General features: G+C 38.0%; 1 protein-coding gene across 2 annotated transcripts in view; it reads right to left on the bottom strand.

Moving 5' to 3' along the window:
- The window catches only part of LGR5 (leucine rich repeat containing G protein-coupled receptor 5), a 95,735-nt gene that overhangs the window by 54,881 nt on the left and 20,353 nt on the right, over positions 1-20,501 (bottom strand). For both annotated transcript variants that reach the window (XM_063322945.1, XM_063322943.1), the window contains exon 2: positions 3,101-3,172. In XM_063322945.1, coding sequence (XP_063179015.1) covers positions 3,101-3,172 — 72 coding nt within the window. The remainder of the gene's footprint in view (positions 1-3,100; positions 3,173-20,501) is intronic.

The raw sequence follows: 20,501 nt of genomic DNA on the forward strand, positions 1-20,501 counted from the left end.
GGTGTTGTACAAGTTCATGCAGAGCAACTTGCTGATAATCAAGCAGCCGAAGCATATTTCTTTCTTGGTGGGAGTTCCATCATATGCACTTTAAGAGAAAATTACACCTGAAAGGCCATCATTTTCACAAATACAAGATCTTGCACAAAACCAAACATTTTAGGAGCTAGAACAGTTCAGTTTTCAAAGTACCACAATGTTTTCCAAAATTTTTAGAGGAACACGCACCTCGAAAATACAGCATACTTTCAATATGTTGTATTTCAGTGACAGTGATCAAAGTCTTTGGTTAAGGATAAATACCAGGCATGATCATCAGGATTGCAAGAATGCTGCTTGCAGAGGTGTCTAACCTTGTCTGGAAGACTGGATCAGATTCAGCCTAGAAGGTCAGAACTGGCTGAGCAGACCTGGCTCATACATCCTTGCTTTGGAGTCAAAACAATTGGTTTAACTGTCTTAATAAATTCTCAGTTCTTTTGGGGTAATGACTCACCAGTATTGCCAAACCAGGCATCTAGGACATAACATCTAAGCTAAAACTCAGAGGATCAACTGTTTGCTTTTATCAGATTTTTGAACCAGCCCTCTAATAAAGGGATTAGTAATACTTTTTTCAACACTAAAAAACCCTAAAAAATGCATTTTAAGATCCTGCTGTTGTTGTATTTCAAAGAGCGGAGAGACATTTCTAAGATGCATTTTAATTTCATGGAAACATTGCTTTGGTCTAAAGATCTCATAAAACCTTATTTTTACAATGTCTGCATTATGGGCCAAAGTTATATTTTGCAACAGTCCCTTTTAACTGAGCTACATAAACAAAACACAGAATTCCCAGGTAAACTGGGAATAAAAATCATGTGGCAATGCCTGGATGGGCAAAATATTTTTCAAACGTACAACCACTGCTCAGAAGTGAGCATAAGGGAAGCATGGGAACTACGATGGCTGTTATCCCCTACTTCAAAATTGAATAGCCAAATCCCTTTCCATCGTCTATACTTTTTCTACGTAATACTAGACTGAATTGTAATACATGCCTCTGAACACCGAAGACTCTCTCAGCACAATGGGTGTGAATTTGCACCAAGAAGGGGTAATCAGTTGCCTCAACTCTTTGAAGACTTCAGTTTTCTATGTTTATTTGAAAAGTGAATACCAAATGGAGGGGTTTCACAAAACAGCATCAGAATAAATAAGATACGGAAATTATTGTCTTGTGTGAAACAAATGGAGGAGCTGACTGCATGTATGTAAACCACAACTAACTAAATATTTTTCTGGTACTACCAGCAATGAATGACTGGAATTACTTAATCTGGAACAGAAGGGTGTAAGGATAATGGTTTAATATTTCCAGTGGAAAAAGTAGGCCTGAGACAAGAATAAGGTCAGTACACTTTCAAAGGTCTTCATCAGGAAGATGAATTAGACTGCTAAACGGTTTCTTAAGCAGCGACAGAAGTCTCACTATTTGGGTCCTCTAACTTTGGACCGTAAAATGAAAGAGTGAAGGTAACTTGGATTAATGCATTAGAACTTCCTTCCATGAAAAGCCCAAACTTTTGTTTTTCTTCTTTTCTTTAATGACTGAAATCTTTGGGTTGGAAGATTTTAGTAGCGTTATTACAATTAACAGGAGACTGGACAAGCAAACATGAACATGATGCAAAAATCCACAAGCAAGGTCTTTGTGGCATGATTCACTTCATACGCACTTGATTCTGTTAACTCTTGGTGTGCGACACCTCTCATTGTTATGTCCATATCTGTATGTTATTTGAAAGTTCCACCAAGAGCAATACAGATAATGATAACCAAAGAAAAGAAATAAGTAAAGGAGGAGAGAGAATGAAAAGAAATAATGCTTTTAAAATAGAAATGCTGACATTAACAAAAATAAGACATGAAAGGAAAATCTGCTTGCAAAAAGAGTATTGTTCCAAGTTAGTGTTACCAAAATTGTTTTAATTTCTTTTTTTTTTTCATAGATGCCAGCTGGAAAGACCAGGTGGCAAAATTCAAATGAGCATTAGGAAGGACACCAAAAGTTGTCAGTGCAATACCCATCTAAATAGTGGAGGATTGTACATATTTCATAGCTTAAAATAGACTGTGACTTTGCAAGAAGGGCAGCACCATGACTTTGCATATCTTACGTGGGTTTTATGGTGTGTTAGCAGCTAAACTTGCTATAAAAAAAGGAGGCTTTCACTTTTAAAAGCTTATAAATCCCATTTCATAAGAGGCTGGATGCCTAGACAATTCTTTTAATCAACTTTCAGAGGTACTCATGCAAATGCAGGTGCCAGCTTTTCCCCACCAGATCTATGGTACATCAGTTACAGAGCCTCCATCACTCCTCAGGAACTTAAATTTTCTTTTAAGCTTAGGCCATTATAACTAGGGTCACTGCCAAATCCAGGTCTCATGAATGCACAATACTTTTCACTTTTGGTTAGTCACCATCACTTCAAACCAGCATTCCTCTTTTGATGTTGTGCTTGATTAGCTAGTTTTCGCAGTGTACTTTCTCCCCTCAGTGAACATACTAGATAGCGTAACTAAGCTTTCTGCAGGATTCTGCATTTTACAGTCAGCCTTCAGGGATGCTAAATTTAAGAGCAAGGAAACAGTAATTAAAAGTGATTAGGACAAGAAGCCTCAATACAATGAAATGTGGGCTCAATTGTCCTTGACATAGGGAGAACGAGGCAGCAGGTTTTGGTTTTGATTATAGCTTTACTTGCGATTTTAATAAACATGAGCCAGTATTCAAACTTTTAATATCCTGCTGCTTAACTATTTCCAAAAAGCAATCCAGCTCTTTTAAACAGCCCTTGTTTAAAAATTTTAATTTGTTTGGCTCTGTCTCTGCTTAGAGAAGTTGTAGCCTCACGGTAACTCTTTTATAAGTTCATTTCCAGAATCACGAGCAATTGGTTTTTTTTCAGCTAAGTGTTTCCGCATGTGCCAAAAGTGTCAGGCTGACAGCTTTCCTGCACTGTTTTATCTGGTTCCCACAGTAAGTATGAGAGACAAACACAGGAATGTGTCTAGTGCTGACTATGCCCATCAAGGATACAATGATACTTACAGCTCTTCCAGGAAGCGGAGATTGTGCACAGGGTTTGAGGGCAGTTTAGTAATGTTGTTCATACTGAGATCACTGTAGGGGAAAACAGACAGAGACTTAACATGGCATGCCACAACTGTGGTATCCAGCTGTTCATTCCACACATTTTTAAGTACTACATTAACAAAAATTAGTTCCTCTGCCAGAATTGATGAATCATTATCTAGTTAGCACATTGAACATTCTTCTTTCCTATGAACACAGCTTTGTCAAACCAAATACAGGCTGTAGCATGTTCCTTGCTTCCAAATATTTTGGAATGTTTTATCATGCTCTATAAATCAGCTGGAACACTAAACAATCCTTTTAGTCTACATAATTTTAATAAACCGCTGTACTGTATTAAAATTTACTTGGAGTAGTAAAGGGCAACTACTACGGTTTTTGTTGTTGTTGTAGCACCGTAGCACACTTGGTTTACTGAAGTAGACAAGCAAAAGCGTACAGTGTATAGCTGCATCATTCTTTACATTTCACGAATATGGAAACATTTTGCTTTTGCATACAACCTGCTGCATGGTGGTACTGATTTGCGTTGCCTTACATTAGGCACATCAGGTGTCCCCCAACCCCAACTTACTTCAGTCAAAGAAATGACATATTTTCAAATAATAAACATCCCCTTTTTAGAGTGCTCTTTTTTTGCAGGTTCTCAAATTGCATTAAATAAGTGAAATGAACCATAAAACAAGGGTGTAATGTGATCCTGCTCTGTAGCACACTTCCTGGTGGGGTTCCACGGTAGTTCCTGGCACAGGAAACAACCAGCCATATCAGCTCTGTCAGACCTCATTCAAGCTATGTTTTAGACTAAATTTCATATAATACCTTTTTATTTTTAACATGTTTTTTCATTGTTTTCCATTGTCTTCCCCATGGCCCACAGCATCATTATAACTGCTTTGCATTAAGTATAAAAACTGTAAACAGACTGCATTATAAAATTCTATGTGAAAGATATGACTACACAACTATATCAAAATTCCTGTAGACTGCTAAAATAAAAATATCAGACCTGAGTATTTCATGCAAACGTTTTGTGATAATTTAAAACTCCCCATTATTTAAACATATATATAGATATATATACATATATTTATACTTTCCAGCTACTTTGGGTAGTATTTCGATAACTTTATTTCTTCCAGCTGTTGAGAGCTTACAAGGTAAATAAGTTATCTGTACTTCGGTGGGTAGACATCCTATTCCTATTCCAGCTAGTTCTTATTACTCACAGTCTGTTTCACATTACAGAATATATGCTTTTAGTCAAAATAGTTAATTTTGTTGTTTGATCTTTTGCTGAATTTTAAAATGTATAATTTAAAAACATACTTCACGTAGAGATTTTGAAGTAAAGGAAATGTGTTAATACTTTACAACAATTATCAAATCACTGTTGGGTAAGGTTTCTGCATTCACTTCAAAATCAAGGTATAATTTGAGAACTGTGTACTTATTAACTTCATTCTTTACTGTAATACTTTATCACCTAATTCTTCCATACTGTTTAGCACGTTATTATCCTTTCACTTTGATAAAGGCTCAAAGGATTTATTCTGGCAAAGGAACAAAAACATTGATTTATTTGGCAAAAGAAAAACTCATCCAGGTAGTGAATCATACACTACTGAATATTAAGATAAACCCAGTATTTTAACAGTATCATTTTGATCATGAGATTTTCAACACTTGTCTTAATGCGTTTTTGTAAACACAACAAATCACATTTTAGACTTAAAAAGCCAGCCTTGGTGGTAGATGGGAGTGATTCACCTTCAGACAGATATATATTTAGGGGATTCTAGAAAACCAGCATTAACCAGTGCTCTGGCTGACCAGGGAAACCTGAAGCCTGTTTTTCTAGCATATTAATTTCTATTAGTAGTAAGCAATACTTGTCTGCTTGTATCACCCACAGGACGACACCAGTCACAAGAAATCTACAGACCAGACCCTAATATCTTAAGAGGATCGGAATAAGAGATGGTGGCTTTCATCACATTCTTTGATCCACAATGAGAAAATCAACAATACATCCACTTTTCTTAAAAACATCTTTAAATCAGAGCTCTATTTACCAAATAGAGGTGGATTTACCAAAAGTGAACTCCAATGTCCTAGTCTCCTTTTTGGACTCGACTCATGTGGTAAAGTATGTGCTCCACATCATACGATGGAGGAAAACCTCTTCTTTTTCCCAGTGTATGCTGCAGCAACTGCCAGCTCTTTTTAACCTACCAGTTAAATAATCTCGTTATTTTAGATAGGTTCCTTTTTTTCCAGATTATTTTCTTCTTGGAACATAAAGTAGGAAGATGTTTTTGTGCAACAGAACTACTAAACGTTACCTATGCATATTTCATAGACTCATAGAATCATTTAGGTTGGAAAAGACCCTTAAGACCATCAAGTCCAACGGTTAACCTCACTCTACCAAGTCCACCACTAAACTATGTCCCTAAATGTCATGCCTACACATCTTTTAAATACCTGCAGTGATGGTGGAGGTAACAGAAATTATTTCCAAATTTGTTCAATAATGTCTTCCCAAACTAAACTAGTTTTTCACAGGCTAGTAAGTAATACACAGGCCATTCCAGTCTGTGTTGGCTATGTGTTATTGTTGTATTGTTGTAACTATAAGGGTTTAAGAATATAAGGAAAGCTACTGTAGGGAGAGTTTAGCTGATACGGATGGAAAAACTGAGAAACTTTCAGGCACAAAAATCAAAAACCTCTACTTCTTCCAACTGTACCAATTGGCTAAATAGGCAACATTATTTCTCCCTAAAATCCTCACATTGCTTACACGAGCAAAGCAGTAGTTCATCTGCGCTAACAGTTTTTAAATTCAGAATACTCTTTTGGGTCAGAATCACCATGGAGACGCTTTTCATCCAATTTTTGTTCACTGAGTAACTAAGGGACTTACCAGAGAAGTCCCATCACCCAGAGCTACTTCTCGGGGGATGTTTGGAGAAGTGAGACAAAGAAAAAGAGTTAGTGCAATGCGATCAGTCACTGGGTCTCATGTGAGCAATACCGCAAAGTTTGGGCTGCTGAGAAGAAATTCCTCACAGTGCTCCAGAGACAAATACGGGAGGTTCTCAACAAACTGGCCAGCCGTTAAACCATATTGCCAAGAAGACATAGCTAGGGTGAGATTTATGGCCATTAGCTAGATCAAGCACAGCTAATAGCCAGAAAGAGCTAGTTGGTAAATTGTAGGCTTACATATTATTACTATGAAAACCAGAAACAACTGTAATGGGTATGTCTCATGTCTGGCACCTGCAATGTTTTCCTTCCAAAAAGGGCATCAAACAGGTTTTCTAATTTCTCCTTTCAGTGTTAGCCTGTCAAAATCAGCAATTTGCTCTCTCTAGAAAAGAGAAGGAGATGAAAGATGGCTTGCAGGTCAGCATTTGTAGTGTAATGCTGAAAAATACTAAGATCAAGGCACTAGATCTTTAGCTATCCCCAGTGGAATGGTTCCGATTATATTTTATTTGTGTGCCTGTGCATGTATACTCAGAACCAAACCAGCTGAAACTGCAAACATTTCTTGTTAAACTTGGTAGACTCTTACAAGCTACAGTGATTAAAAACTTACAATTATTAGAATACTGAAAATCTTTAAATAAGTTAGTGTAACAGAACTAGTCCTATATCACACCACCAAAGCACACGCAAACCCCACTGATATCAGTAGGAGTGGCATTGTAAGAGTACATGCTGAGTTTTAAAATGCTCCTACTCTAAACAAAAGTACCAGATCTACCTTTATAAAAAGTACCTGCACCATGAGCTGACGTACTGTACTGGAAAGGCGATAGGTTATTTTGAACAGTCAGATGAACACATCGTCTGTTCTCCCATCAGTACTCCTGCAGCCTGTTTCCAACTGCTCACTATAAAAGCAACATACCAGCAAACAAAACTTTTATCTTTTCAAAAGATAAAAAGTTTTACTTCAATGACTGCATTGGCAACATGGCTCACTATAATGATATCTTAATTATACTCTGTGCCAATCGATCACCACGCTGTGTCTCTGGTGACTTGCAAAGGGAATCCAACCTGTGATGAAATCTTTGAAGATCAGAAAATACTGTGAACTGTAGCATGCATCTGTTTTTTCTTGGTGACTAGATGGGTAAATTCTGAGCATTTGCAAAACTGAGTCCAAGAAGGCAAATACATCAGGTCTTTTTTTCCCCCAGTTTTGTCGTCCATGGATATACATGCTGAAAAAATATCCAGTTACCATCTTAAAAGTGAGTAGCTCACAATGAATTCCCAAAAGCAAGTAAAACAAGTTAAGTGAACTAGTTCTTAACATGTAACAGATGAGTCTGGAGGCCAAGTTACTAACCTGTTATTAGCCATTATTACAAGAGTTGTTTCAGTGACTATTCATCTTGGAAGATCAGTTTTCCACATTATATTTAGGTCTTTTAGACAAGAACCCAAATCTGTCTTGGGATACACGCAAGGTTTCCATGGGCTTTCACCAACCTGGTAATCTACTACTATGGTAAACTTCAATTATACTGAATGGTACAAACTTGTCTACCCATTGCAGGGCTTATACAACAAGACAATTTTAATTTTGTAGCCTATCTTTTTTTTAACAGTTGCAATATGTTTGATTTTTAGAAAATTATCAAGACTTATTATTAGGATTATTAATTATGTTTCCTCTAGGCCTGCCTTAGCACAACAAGATGTATTACTGATTATTTTTATGGAAGTCTTCAAAAGACAAGGCACTCATAAAAATACTGAATAGACTGAATGTACTCCCTGAGTTCTTACCAGCTGAACTAAGACAATTTCCTTAATTCATTTACAGCAAAATTTGACACTATCTTATATGCAGCAATACAAAATAATGAAAAGGGATGAGAACTACTAGTGCTGTCCTCTTGCTATGCCTATCTTTTTAACACAGCAGTCTTGTTTTTACTGCTGGCAGAATAGTTTACTAGCTCCACTGTACAATGGAAGAATATGCCAGCTATTAAGTGCAAATGCTACTAATGCTACTAATGCAAGTGCTTCACTATGGATATTAAAAATAACTTCATCTGCTACAGCTACTTGAAGTAGATAAATCTATCTGCCATCACTGTAATAGTAGTAGTACTTCCTATTTTTTACAAATAAATTCCTATAGCATGTTTTCATTCAAGGTCTCAATAAATAAATAGAATAATAACTACCATCATTTTACAGAAGGGAAACTAAGACACCTAATGGCAAAGTGACATGCTCACAGTCAAACAGCAGGTTAGACGCCACAGAGGAACCAAACACTGATGATGATTTGTCCAGTGCCCTTTTCATTAAATCACACTGTCCACCCCATGGCATTTATACCAGTTTTCCAAATGATGATGCATAAGCTGTCAATAGCCTCAGAAAACAATGACCATATTTTCATTTTAACGGTCCTAGATGACATTATATTCCAAAATCAACATGAAAATTGGTAGTCATGTATTTGCGTGTTTAATACACCCATGCAGAGCAGCACAAGGCAGAGTATGAGCATGTATAAATAAGCATTGTAAGCGCTTCCTGACAATTAAATCATAGCATTTCTCCTCACAACTAGCTTCCAACTTCATCTGTGGTTCTTTGAAGGACTCTGTAGTAAACTATGATTAAGATGTGGATTTCCACTAAATGATTCACATTTGAAGCAGTACATCTTTGTATTAGGAAAAGCCTTCTGGAAAAAATGTGGTAGATTTGCAGGAAGAAGCAGTAAAGAGGGAGAGTTACAATAGATCTTACATGGAGCAGGTAATCTCTCTATCAAAGAATTCACAGTAATTCATTATCCCATGCAATATTATGTGTAATAGCAAATTATCAGCAATTGGTCCCATTCTATGCTTTTAAAAATTAACACAGAAGTGATGCAAGGCTAAACCATGATTGCTTGTTACTCATTTTTACAGAAAATTTCTGTTACTTGACATTGAAGTTCATTGTTTCCAGAGACCCAACACCTTTTTATTAAAACACATCTTACAAAAAGCAAATGACGTGGTTGCATGAGAACAGACCCTGCAGTGAGAGTACATGTGCCTGTGCACCTCATGAAGAGCTTTATGCCAGTAAATGGACTGTACTCCCACTGTCCTCCTCGCACCATCCTTCCCTTCCTTGGCATACCAGTCATGCTTATTCCAGCAGTGCATTTTGCTTACAGAAGAGATGATAACCACTGCAATTGTAAATAGACATCTATGGGAAGGATCAGGCACCTTGAACTTATGGAAGCCTCAAAGGTGATCCAGCAAGATCAGGAGGGCTCTGTCTATACCTCTTCTCTACTGTTGTGTCTTGGCCAATAACCCATTGTGTGGCTATTAAACATCAGAACCTGGCAAACCAAACTGACAGGCCACATCTGGATTCAACACAAACTAACAAAATGGTTGGGCCAAAATTCTGCACTCCCAACACCTGTCAGTGGGTTCCTCTAACGTCACAGACAGCAAAATTTGGCTTATCACTGCAGAAGCTCTGTAACACTGTCATTTTAAACAGCATACATTATTCCTGAACATAGTAGGCAATTCTGTCATATAAACAGCCATCAAAGACTTACTTAAATCTTGACTGTAGAACATTTGTAAAGCAAACAGTACATGCATGATTAATCTTTTCAGGAAACAATTTTGCCATTCAGTTTATCCAAGACTCCAGCAGAGGGAGCAGGGCAGAGCAAACAATTAGGGTCAAAAAGAAAGTAAAGATCAAAGATCAGATCAAACGCACACAGTGCCGAATTAATCTGACAAGTACCTGACATTTCATTCTAGGTACAAAGATTCTGGCTCTCTGCTTTTTTTGTATATCAAATTCACAATGCTCCCCAGATGAAATTATCCATTTACTTTCAAAGCTGATTCATGGCTGTTCTTTTGGCACTGAAGACTCAGTTTGCTAAGTAATAATTACCAGGGTAAGTTACAAAAACATTCCAACATGTCAATCATTTACTGTACTTAACTCACATATTTTAAAGCTTAAATAACTAAAGGAATATTTTATAATACAGAAGCCAGCAGAACCAATTAAAAGACAACTGAACGTAATTCCTCTTCCTCCCATGCCCACAGATTGTATTAGTATTGTTTTACGTTGTGAGTTATTACTTGTTTCTGCTACACTAATTCAAATAGATTATACAAGTACTGCATACATAATTCATATTGTTCATATACTGAAAAAATACGCAACAGGAAAATATATCAGTTTTTACCATAATTTATGAAGACAACTACTAGAATGTTTTTCATCATTACCTGTGTTTTTCAGGTACTGATTATCTTATTTTTCATGAAGAACAGTACAGTTAAATTGAGAAAAGATATGTATTAGAAGTGACCAAAAATTCCTTGGTCTGTCTTAGTTTCAGAATGTTTTCTGCAACTCTAGAAGTTACTTATTTTTACAACTATTTGTTATAAAAATGACAGAAATACAGGAAAACAAATTTTTTTTCTGAATGAATGGACACATTCACCCATTTTAGAAAATGGGATTTCAATTTCCTTCTAATTCTAGGTCTACAATTTTATCCCTCTGAATTCAGTGAAGCTGTTCCTAAATTCTGGTTATTTATATGAGAGTACAGTATCTACAAAAAGCACAGCATAGTTTGCTTATTAGCATACTACACCTTGACTACAGGAGAAACTAATTCAAAATATATCTAAAAGTGCAGACCAAGACTCAAAATACAAGCCTAAAGTCATAAAGTACAACTTTCCTAAACCAAGTGTTATGGGCCACACAGCCCGTTGGGCTGAATACCCACTGGAAATTATGCACAGCATAGGTTACATGTTGCACAAACCAATTTTAAAACTCATTGACCAAAATATCCAATACCACTTCAGTGAAGCTCCTGAGGGTGGAAATGAATCAGGATTAGCCTGATTTCAGTCATAACAAGATACACTATAAATTAGTCATTTTGCTGGTCTTAATTTGCCTCAACTCAATTCCACAGCATGGATTTGAAGAATTAAAAAGCAATCAGCTTTGAAAGCATCTGCTACAAACACATTCTAACAGTGACGGAGTTGCAGTATCTGGAAATCTGTGCACAACACAACTGCATTTACAGCAGGAAATATATATCCTATATTGCACAGTCCAAGGTAACCCCAGGTACAGATGAGTGAGCTGGGTCCAGAGCTGGAAGTTACATTACCATGTTAGGTGCCCTCAAAATGGCTAATGATCTCAGGTACAGCAGGATGCTGCTGTGACTGTACTAATTTCAAAATGCAGGGTCTCTGCACAATGCTACTTTGTGTGATGGAATGTAGCAGTTGTCATATATGTAAACTTGGTATTCCCAAACTGCTTCACTGCAAAATACACATACTCTAGATTAGGTGAAATTCTGACTTGGTAAAGGAAATGGCAAAAATATCATTCAGCAAAGACAAGAGTCCACCTCTTTGATTCCAACTGATCTTTTTATCTTAGAGGAGTTTTCAGTAAAATTCTGGTTAGCTTCTTCACTACTCTTATTCTATAGGTTCCCATTTTCCTATGCACTGGTGCTGAATGATTGGACTTGTTTTAACACAGCACTGTCACTTCTGCTTTTATTGTAGTTTAGTTGGACCTTGTGTTGTTGAAGAATAATTGAAGAGTTTCAGCGTAGAAAATGATGCTACACTATATCACAAGTACTAGAGTTCTGCTCTGAATTACTAATTTGATTGTTTTTGTGTTGTTGCTTTGTTGAAATAATTATTTACAGAATCTTCTCTTTATTGTGTGGACAACCCAACTGATGTCATATTACCAGCACACTCAGTTTCATACAACATTGCTACCAAAAGAATGATTCCTGATCTCCACTGCCCCCTCCCCCTCACCCAACAGCACATCCTTTTGAGGATGCTGTTGAACCAGAGCTGGCAACTGGTCCAGGTTAAACAAATCCATCAGGAAAAAAAAAAGGTTTTAATCCAAGTCAGTTCCCTGACTTGTGTTGCTGTTTATGGCACCACAAGCTAAAGCATAGAGGGGAAACCAACAAGGAGCGTGAAGCAGAACTATTTTCTTCAGTTGGCAGTGTTGGCTTAGAAATGCCCGGTGATCCTATACCTAGGATGTAAATATTGTAAATCTTCTTCAGATATACAAGTTGTGGATTTTTTTCTTGCGTGCAGATCTCTTTTTGTCTGACAGAACTTGTTAATTGAAATACAATGGGCCTCCAGATCTGCCAGCTCCTGGCTGGCTGACGGCCTCTTCCAACACCTCCTACGGAGCTCAGAGGAATGACAGAGCTGTCAAATTTTTCACTGACAGCTTGAACACCCAAACTTCTGCAATAGTAAGTGCCAGGAAATATGTATAGCTTGATTCTCACAAAGATAAGAGACTTAAAACCACTGTATTTCACCATCAGGTACATTTTTTTTTGCTTAAGTGTTCAAAATTCACTTTCATCATGAGATACCTTCACATGGGCTGGTATAAAATAGTCTGAATATACATAAAACCAAGGTCCTCAATCTTATACTGACATCCTGTACACCTGGTCTCCACGCATTTTGTTTGCTTGTAACGGAACAGCTGCCCTTCAAAGAGACAGAATACTAAAAAACCTGAACTAGCTTGAAACAATTCAGGTCAAGGAGCAGGGCTGAGATGTGCTAACTTACTCTACCAAAGAGAAGTCTCCGGTAGAGGCCTCGTGTTGGACTGGGCTGGCATGTATTCTTCATGTGGTTATACCAGCACAATCTTCAGGCAAAAGGGTTGTGCTCCTTCTAATATAAAAGTGTCATCTCTTTGGATAAATTATTTCCCTTTCCAGTAACTTAAATTACTGGGATCAAAACCGTACAATTTATACATAGAGGCAAAATATTCAGGACTTGTTTCTACTGAGATCAGCTGTGCTGTTCAGAGGATAAGCTAATATTTAGTATGAGTAGAGGCAGCAGACTCTGATCCACAATAAATGATCCCTGTTTCCTTCCTTTTATTCATAGTGTTTACATAGTCCACTGTTTGGCAACCTCATTTTGAGGCCAGTGACCCACCACTTCTCGTGATTGTTAAGATGACCAACAGAAAATCTCTTCAGGGCAAGCAATTAACTGGTGACGTTCAGTCAAGTCCACTGCTGTGTCTCAGTTTCAGGTTTCGAATATCAGTTTTGGGTCTTCCTGGAGACAATATTGAACAATATTACAAAACATCAGTACCCAAACCAAACCTTTAACAAATGTAAAGTGTTGCAGCCAACTCTATTCCACCTGCACGCATCTGTGAAATAAGCATGTCCCCTATACTGCACCTGTCTTCTCTGCTTTTTTTTTGCACATGAAATGAACTTTCCAAGATCTCTTTTCTTTAGCTATTCCAAATGCTATAAAAATGCTGTAAAGAATCAGCCACCCTATTATTTACATGTCTTAAAACTTATAACACAGCAAGTCAATGTCAGCGCTACAACAGTGCCTGGGGGTAAACACCTGGCTCTACTGATGCTGGTAGCAAAACTCCCATTGACTCCCATGGGAGGAGGACGTCATACCAGGCCTCCGAGTGCCTAATGCCAGGTTCTACCCAATAGGCAGTATTTCACAGTTGTGGAAGTCATGCAACAGCACATCGTTTTGCCTGGAGTAGTGAATGTAGTACTGCTGGGTTTACTGGGAAGATTTCTACATATTTTTTCCGGCCCTTTTATCGTTTCTAAAATCTGTCGAGTTAAAGGAGGGATGACGTTGGTTTGCATCACTAAGGAGATGAAAGTATGATTTTCTGCTGACGGAATCACCCTTACACCTTTTTTTTCAAGTGTGGAGGTTACAAAAATCTAAGGAAGTGGTTTATTTCAGTTTATTATTATTATTACTACTTCTGTATTGTTCACTGTTAAAGCCCTTCATTATTTTCTGTTAGTTTGTCGTTCCTGCTCCAACGATCTGGGTACTTAATTTTCGTTCTGGGTGTTCAGCTTCTAAAACGATGTGCGGATTCTGCTCATTTTTCCTTCCTCACCCTCTCTTTTCTATAGCCTTTGCTCAATTTTTCTGTCACATGAAGTTCAGTTTTCCAGTCAGCTCCATCAGGAAATCAGAAGGGTTACTCATATTAATCTGCATTGTGATGTTTCCTTCTGGGCAAAGATGAATCAACATTTTGGAATTAGAAGGCTTAGAAACTCTGGGAGTTCTCTTATAGGCTCAATTTGTCGTGTGATTAACAAGTAGCACAAATGAACACAGCCACACCCACCTCCTACACAACAGCAACTGCTGATGACCACTGGTCTTGCCTTGCACAAGAGTGCACAAGACAGTACCTGCCACATACTGCTATTGCTGCACTCCTCCCCCAAATGGTGACAAAATGGATGCCAGCTTGAAAGTAGTGCAGGTAGAAATGAAATATAGGACAGAAATAAAGTCAAGGCACTCACTAAGAAGAAGAAGAAGGTCTTCTGCTGAGAGGTGTTACCCTATTTTCCACACTCTGCAGAATCCAGTCACCCCTGCTGTCCCTTCTTGAGGAGTCTGGAGTTGGTGGGATCCAGACTGGTGCTGCTCTTCACACCACACGCAGGGTATAAACGGACTACCTCAGCCCACAGGCTGGCTTCATTCTCCCGTCTCACATGGAAAGTGGTGGAAGATTACAGAGGTGAAGGACGACCCTCTCAGTCATGGTCTTGGCATGTGGATCTCAACTTTTGCATAGTTGCATCAAACTGAAGATGGCACCGCATGGCTCTACACGGATAGACATGTTGCTATTAAAAGGACCACAAAGGAGATTTTGTGGGCATCAGTTCTGACTGAAAAACACAAACCCATTCGGAACTTCCTGAATAAAGCCCCGGTATATCCCTGCACGATCCACCAGAGATTCCAGAGAGATCCTTTCTCCAGAACTGTCCAGTGGGTTCTGCCACTTTTTCCTTTGTGCACTTATATTAAACTCCTCAGAATTTTCATCTTGAATCCTGCAGATTCAGCACAGCACAGGAAAAAGCGAGGACTTCAACCCATCCTGATCCTAAATTAAAACCCCTTTAACAAAAACATGATCATCTAAGGTGTCTTTTTTTCTAACCTAATCCCATAATGGACATTTTTTAATAAAGGCATGTCATTTGAAAATGAGCTTTTAAATAACCAGAGAAAAGAAAGAATATAGAAACAGGTTTTAAAAAGTCTGCAGAAAAAATACAGGGCATTATTTGAAATAATTAAAGCTCAGGTGATTTGTCTTGTCACATGTATAATGTATGAGGTTACTTTTCTTCAAAAACCAGTGTTAGAGAAGGAAATTGTAGCATCGTTAACAACTGCTATAGGGCAGAGAGCCTCCTCTGGGCAATTTTTGAATTCAATAAAATTTTCAAACTTGTATTTCGCCATTTCCAGCTCCCATATTAAAAATCTATTAGCAGAAAGCCTATTGAAAAGCTGACCATGAGCACAAGAGACTTTTTCTGGAAACACTTCTATTCAGTTCTCATGCCTGAACAAAAGCAGATTGGCACATTCAGTTATATACAAACGCCTTTGAAAGGGACCTCCCCCCCCTTTCCCATAGCCACGCGTTTCAGGGCTCTATATGCTGAAGGAAGCCAGTGAAAGGTTTGAAGGGGTGGGGAGACCAAGGGCTTCCACCAAGATCCTTCAAAGTCTTCATCTTCTATAGTGGGAGGATTTCCCTCTAAATCCCTTTCAATAGCATATTGATGGCTTTGAAAGCTTAAATGGCATTTGTCAACCATCAGTAAATCTTGAAAACTGTTTCTGCAAATAGCCCAACTCTGAGTCTCAGCTTTTCCCATTAATCTGTACGTAAGGCCACTGAAGACTTTTTCAGAGGCTAGATAATGCCTGGATTAAAAGGTCCATTCAGAAGGGAAAACTTTAGCATTCACCTTGTGTACATAGCCATTTCACCAGTGGTATTCATGGGTTGTTATTTCAACTCTGCATTTGTCCTGCAAACAAGACATTTTGCCACAAAGACTTGGTAGAGACATTCTTCAGTGAATTACTGAAACCTAGCCCCGCTATTTGTCATGGCTTGTTATTTTTATCAAGTGCAATCAGTTCAAATAGGAACTCTAGACTGACAACTTTACAATTATGTTACTATTTTAAGAGTGGAAGGTATGTTTCTTCTAATTCAACAATGAAACTGATTAAAGCACAATCTGATTGCTTTATCTAAAGAAACAGTCTAAAATTTCCCTTAAGTAGACTTCAGAAGACTTTTTGTTTTATATTGAAAGTAAAGACAAGAACTTTGTAAAAATTCAACATTTTTACTTTACGATATTTTATAAAAACGTTACGTATTTACAAGGCTTAACAATTTATAATATGTTACATACTGCCTTGTGTTTGTATTTTAGGACAATACTGTATTAATTTATCATTCTCCAAATAGAGCAGCCTCTGTCCCTTACATACACAAATTCTTCTTCTAGGCTGTTCTTACATCCTATCAATGTTTGTGTTCTCTCCTTTCTAATTTTTTTTTTTTTTTGCATTTTGCATCCAGTAAGTTATACCCAAGCCAAGATATGAGCTATTGTGACAGGCACGAGGCATTTCGTTATTATTATTGTTGAAATAATCATGTCAAAATGTTTATGCATCACAGAAAAGAAGAAAAACAGAACAAGATCATACACAGGAGGCTCCAGGCAAAATCTGAGGTGCCAATGATGCAATGCTAGGCAAATTTTTTAATATTAAAAAAAAATAAAATCAGACCCCTGTCAAATTTTCCCAGTACAGATAGATCTCATTGTTTGAAGAAATCAACCTTTTCACCATACTGGACAATTTACTGTGAACATCAAGAACACCCAGCCTGGGGATCTGTGAAGTTCACCTGACATCCCTCACATGGATACACAAAGATTATCCTTCCCTATAGTACTGTTGAAAGGGAGCGGCTTAGTCAAGGATTTATATATGTGAAATCACATGAACTACGGCTGAAGGCCACACCTTGCACCTGCTTCTTTTGTTTGCCTTATTGTCCACCTGTGCGAACATGTCCCACCCATTTTTTGCTATCAATGGAAGAGACCTCACAATTTAAATGTGAAAACTCTCTGCAGCTTGGACATGGCATAACAGATCATCCACACTCAGCCCAACTCACTGTAAAAGTAACATGAAGCCAATCACACAAGTTTAAACAGAAGGCTTTTTCTACTCCAAACCTGCCCCCTCCCCCCCCACCTCAAGTTACTGTGTTAATAATACTGCAGTTCTGCATATGTCTTGAAGATTTCCAGGGGAACTATGCCATGTGTCTCTTGCCTGATTAAAAGTAAACTAGGCCAGATTTTTTTATCTGTGGGTCAGTTCTTGAGGTGACTTAGGGTATCCCACCTGGCTTCCAACCAACACTCTCCATACAGTAGGGGATGCACACCCTGTAAAGGCCATATCACATGTACCCCATGGAGACACCTCAGATAACCTGGAGTACCTTAAATGGCGTAAGGTACATATTTGTGAGCATTTAAATGAAGCTCCAGCTGCATTAAAGAATGGAGATTCAATTTAGTTTGCTAAACACAGGCATCTAGAGTCATTCGAAACATCCTCAGTTACCTGAGACACCCACCATGGGCCTGGCAAATATAACATTATGACCTATGGCATGACCTGTTGCCTTTTGAAGGGACAGCTGAAGGCCAGCTAAGATACCCTAAGGCAAATCGAGTGCACTAGATAGATACCTATGCTCAGGCAATTGCATTGACCTCGGAGACCGGGATTCAGCTCCTAACACCACAAAGTTTGCTGTCTGCATGTGAAATAGGCTTCTGGGCTCCTAGTGTAGTCAGTTTAATCTAGAAAGATTTCTCTCATCTTCAGATAAGTGACTTTTTTTGGTCAATGCTCTGCAATGACTAGGACTACACTGACTGTTAGGGGAGTGAGACAATGCTTACTCTAGGCAGCTGCATTTTCGATCAGCATGTGAATCTGGAGCGGAATACCAGTTCATCTGACTTCAGGAGCAACTAAATTACAAGATAAAATGTATGCACAATATTTATACTAGTGGTGGTACAAGAAAATTAGATTAAGAAATCTGCTTCCTTGATTCCTTCTCTGCACCAACAAAACTTAAGTTTTCTGACATCTGAAGCATACTGTAATGCCTGGTTGCTTACTCAAGCTCTTCTTTTAATGAAAGAAACTAGTTTGCTTTATGTGGGAAAGTAAGAAGTTGTCTTTACATTTGTCAGTATATGTTAAGACTTGTGACTTGATTGTTGGGCTTTCTTTTATAAAAATATAAATAGGTAAGTCTTCCTAGAAATACAGAATACTTCGTAAGGATGATTTAATAAAAATTAGTAAAACCCTAACGAAAGTGAATGCAAGTTAGGCTGTAACAACACTTAAAAGACTTTCGAAATCGTTCTCCTCTGTAACACAGGATGTGTTTCATGAAAGTAGAGCTCAGGGAGCCCAGCTTCACGTGAGTTTCTATCTTGCAGACTCCTCTAGGTTCAATGAGATGGAGCAGGTTTCTCTCCCATGCAGATTCTTAGGTGTCTCTAGATAAAAACGATCCTTTTTGGTAAGGTTAGTGCTCAGGTAAGGTCAGGCTCAGTGCTTTGTTGATGGTTTCCAGATGGCTTAGAACAAGGGCAGAGCTCACAGACATCTTCCTAAAAAATTCTACGCAGATATGACGTCGTATGTGTGCTGAATCCTTTGGGACTAGAAATGACTGACATCACAAAAGTGTGAAGTATTCCTTGTAAAAATATTTTTCTGCACAATTTTGAGAGTTGTCTATTTCCGTATTACCAGGAGAAAGTTATTTTAAAAACCCTCGGTCTTGTAATGAACACAACACTATCGAAGAAGGACAACTTTCATAATGTTGGTCAGTGTTTTCCTCCTGTAAGAGTCACAGATCCTCCGATTTCCTCATGGTTTTCATTCTGAAAAACTCCAAGGATTTAGGAAACTAATTTCTGTGCAACTTGAAAAGAGGGATAAAAGCAATCCCCTGTCCTTCCTCAGGTTTGTGAATAACAGCTGTGGGAATCTGCACTCTAGCTCACATCCTGCAGAAAATGTGATGTAATTCAAAGGTCTGAGACAAAATTGCTATCTCTTCTCTTGGGAGTGCCAGGGAAGCAACTTCTGCCAACCCATATCCAAGAAGGATGTGTACTGGTGGGGAGTGAGGGAAGAATTTTCTGTGCCTAAGGAATAACGTGCTTGCTGCCTTTTCCGTCCTGCACTTTTTGTACAGCAATATTCAATTATGCAATACTTTTCAAAGAACAACATAAAGAAATAGTTAACTATTATTTAGGAGTTGAGGAGACTGTAGCGTGGGAGACGAACTAATTTTGCTGTGGCACTAAGCAATGCAATAAGGGAATTAAATAAAATATAAGTCTGAATCTCAGATCAATGCTTTATCTATGAGGTGGTGCTGTCTCCTTATGTAAAACCAATAAATATTCCCAGGCTAACCGCAGCTCTCAGTGGTATTTCAATGAATGCTTCTACATTTCTTTATAACTCTTCCATCAATTTTTATTTTTGTGACCATGTTCTCACATTCAATCTAACATAGCTTTTGCAGCTGACATCACATGGGTTGGAATGCAAATCCTGCAGATGTTCACAATGCCAACATATTTTAGGATGTAGAAAGACAACTGAAAAATCTGTTATCTACTTCAGTTTAAGAGTGCTATCATACAGGAACATATTTTTTTTCCCCAAAAATACTATTCAATGCATCTTGCTGGCAGGGGAAATTAATTTTCCAAACTCAGTCTTTAAAGGATATTATTTTTTTAATAGGAGTGTCTTTGAGATAGAACATATGCCCCTGTTTCTCTATCCACACCATAAAATGGTTTTCCCATTCATCACAAATAGCTGAGGTTTTTTTTCCTATGAAAGCTTTTATAGAGCCTGCCTCTGTATTTTAACTGTTCCTGACAGAGTGGATCCACAATCCCAATTATGGCTGTGGTCTGCAATACAACCGTAACACAAATGATAAACAGAGTCCTTATGCTTATCTGACTTTTTAAATACAACTTGCAAAATACAAAGAGGTAGGTGGACAGAATTATTAAGGAGGCTGGCTGAAACTGCCTGCTGAACGACTCAATTCATACAAAAGATGGGGAGACCTTGGGGAAGATGTAATCCTTAACCTGCATTTAGTACAGCCTAAGGTTACATGATTCTTCTCTGCATTATTATTGCATAGCACAAAAGTATGTACAAATGTGAGGCCCTAATGTTATGGAAGGTCTGTC

The sequence above is a fragment of the Chroicocephalus ridibundus genome, chromosome 1, assembly GCF_963924245.1.
Source record: "Chroicocephalus ridibundus chromosome 1, bChrRid1.1, whole genome shotgun sequence".
NCBI lineage: Eukaryota > Metazoa > Chordata > Aves > Charadriiformes > Laridae > Chroicocephalus > Chroicocephalus ridibundus.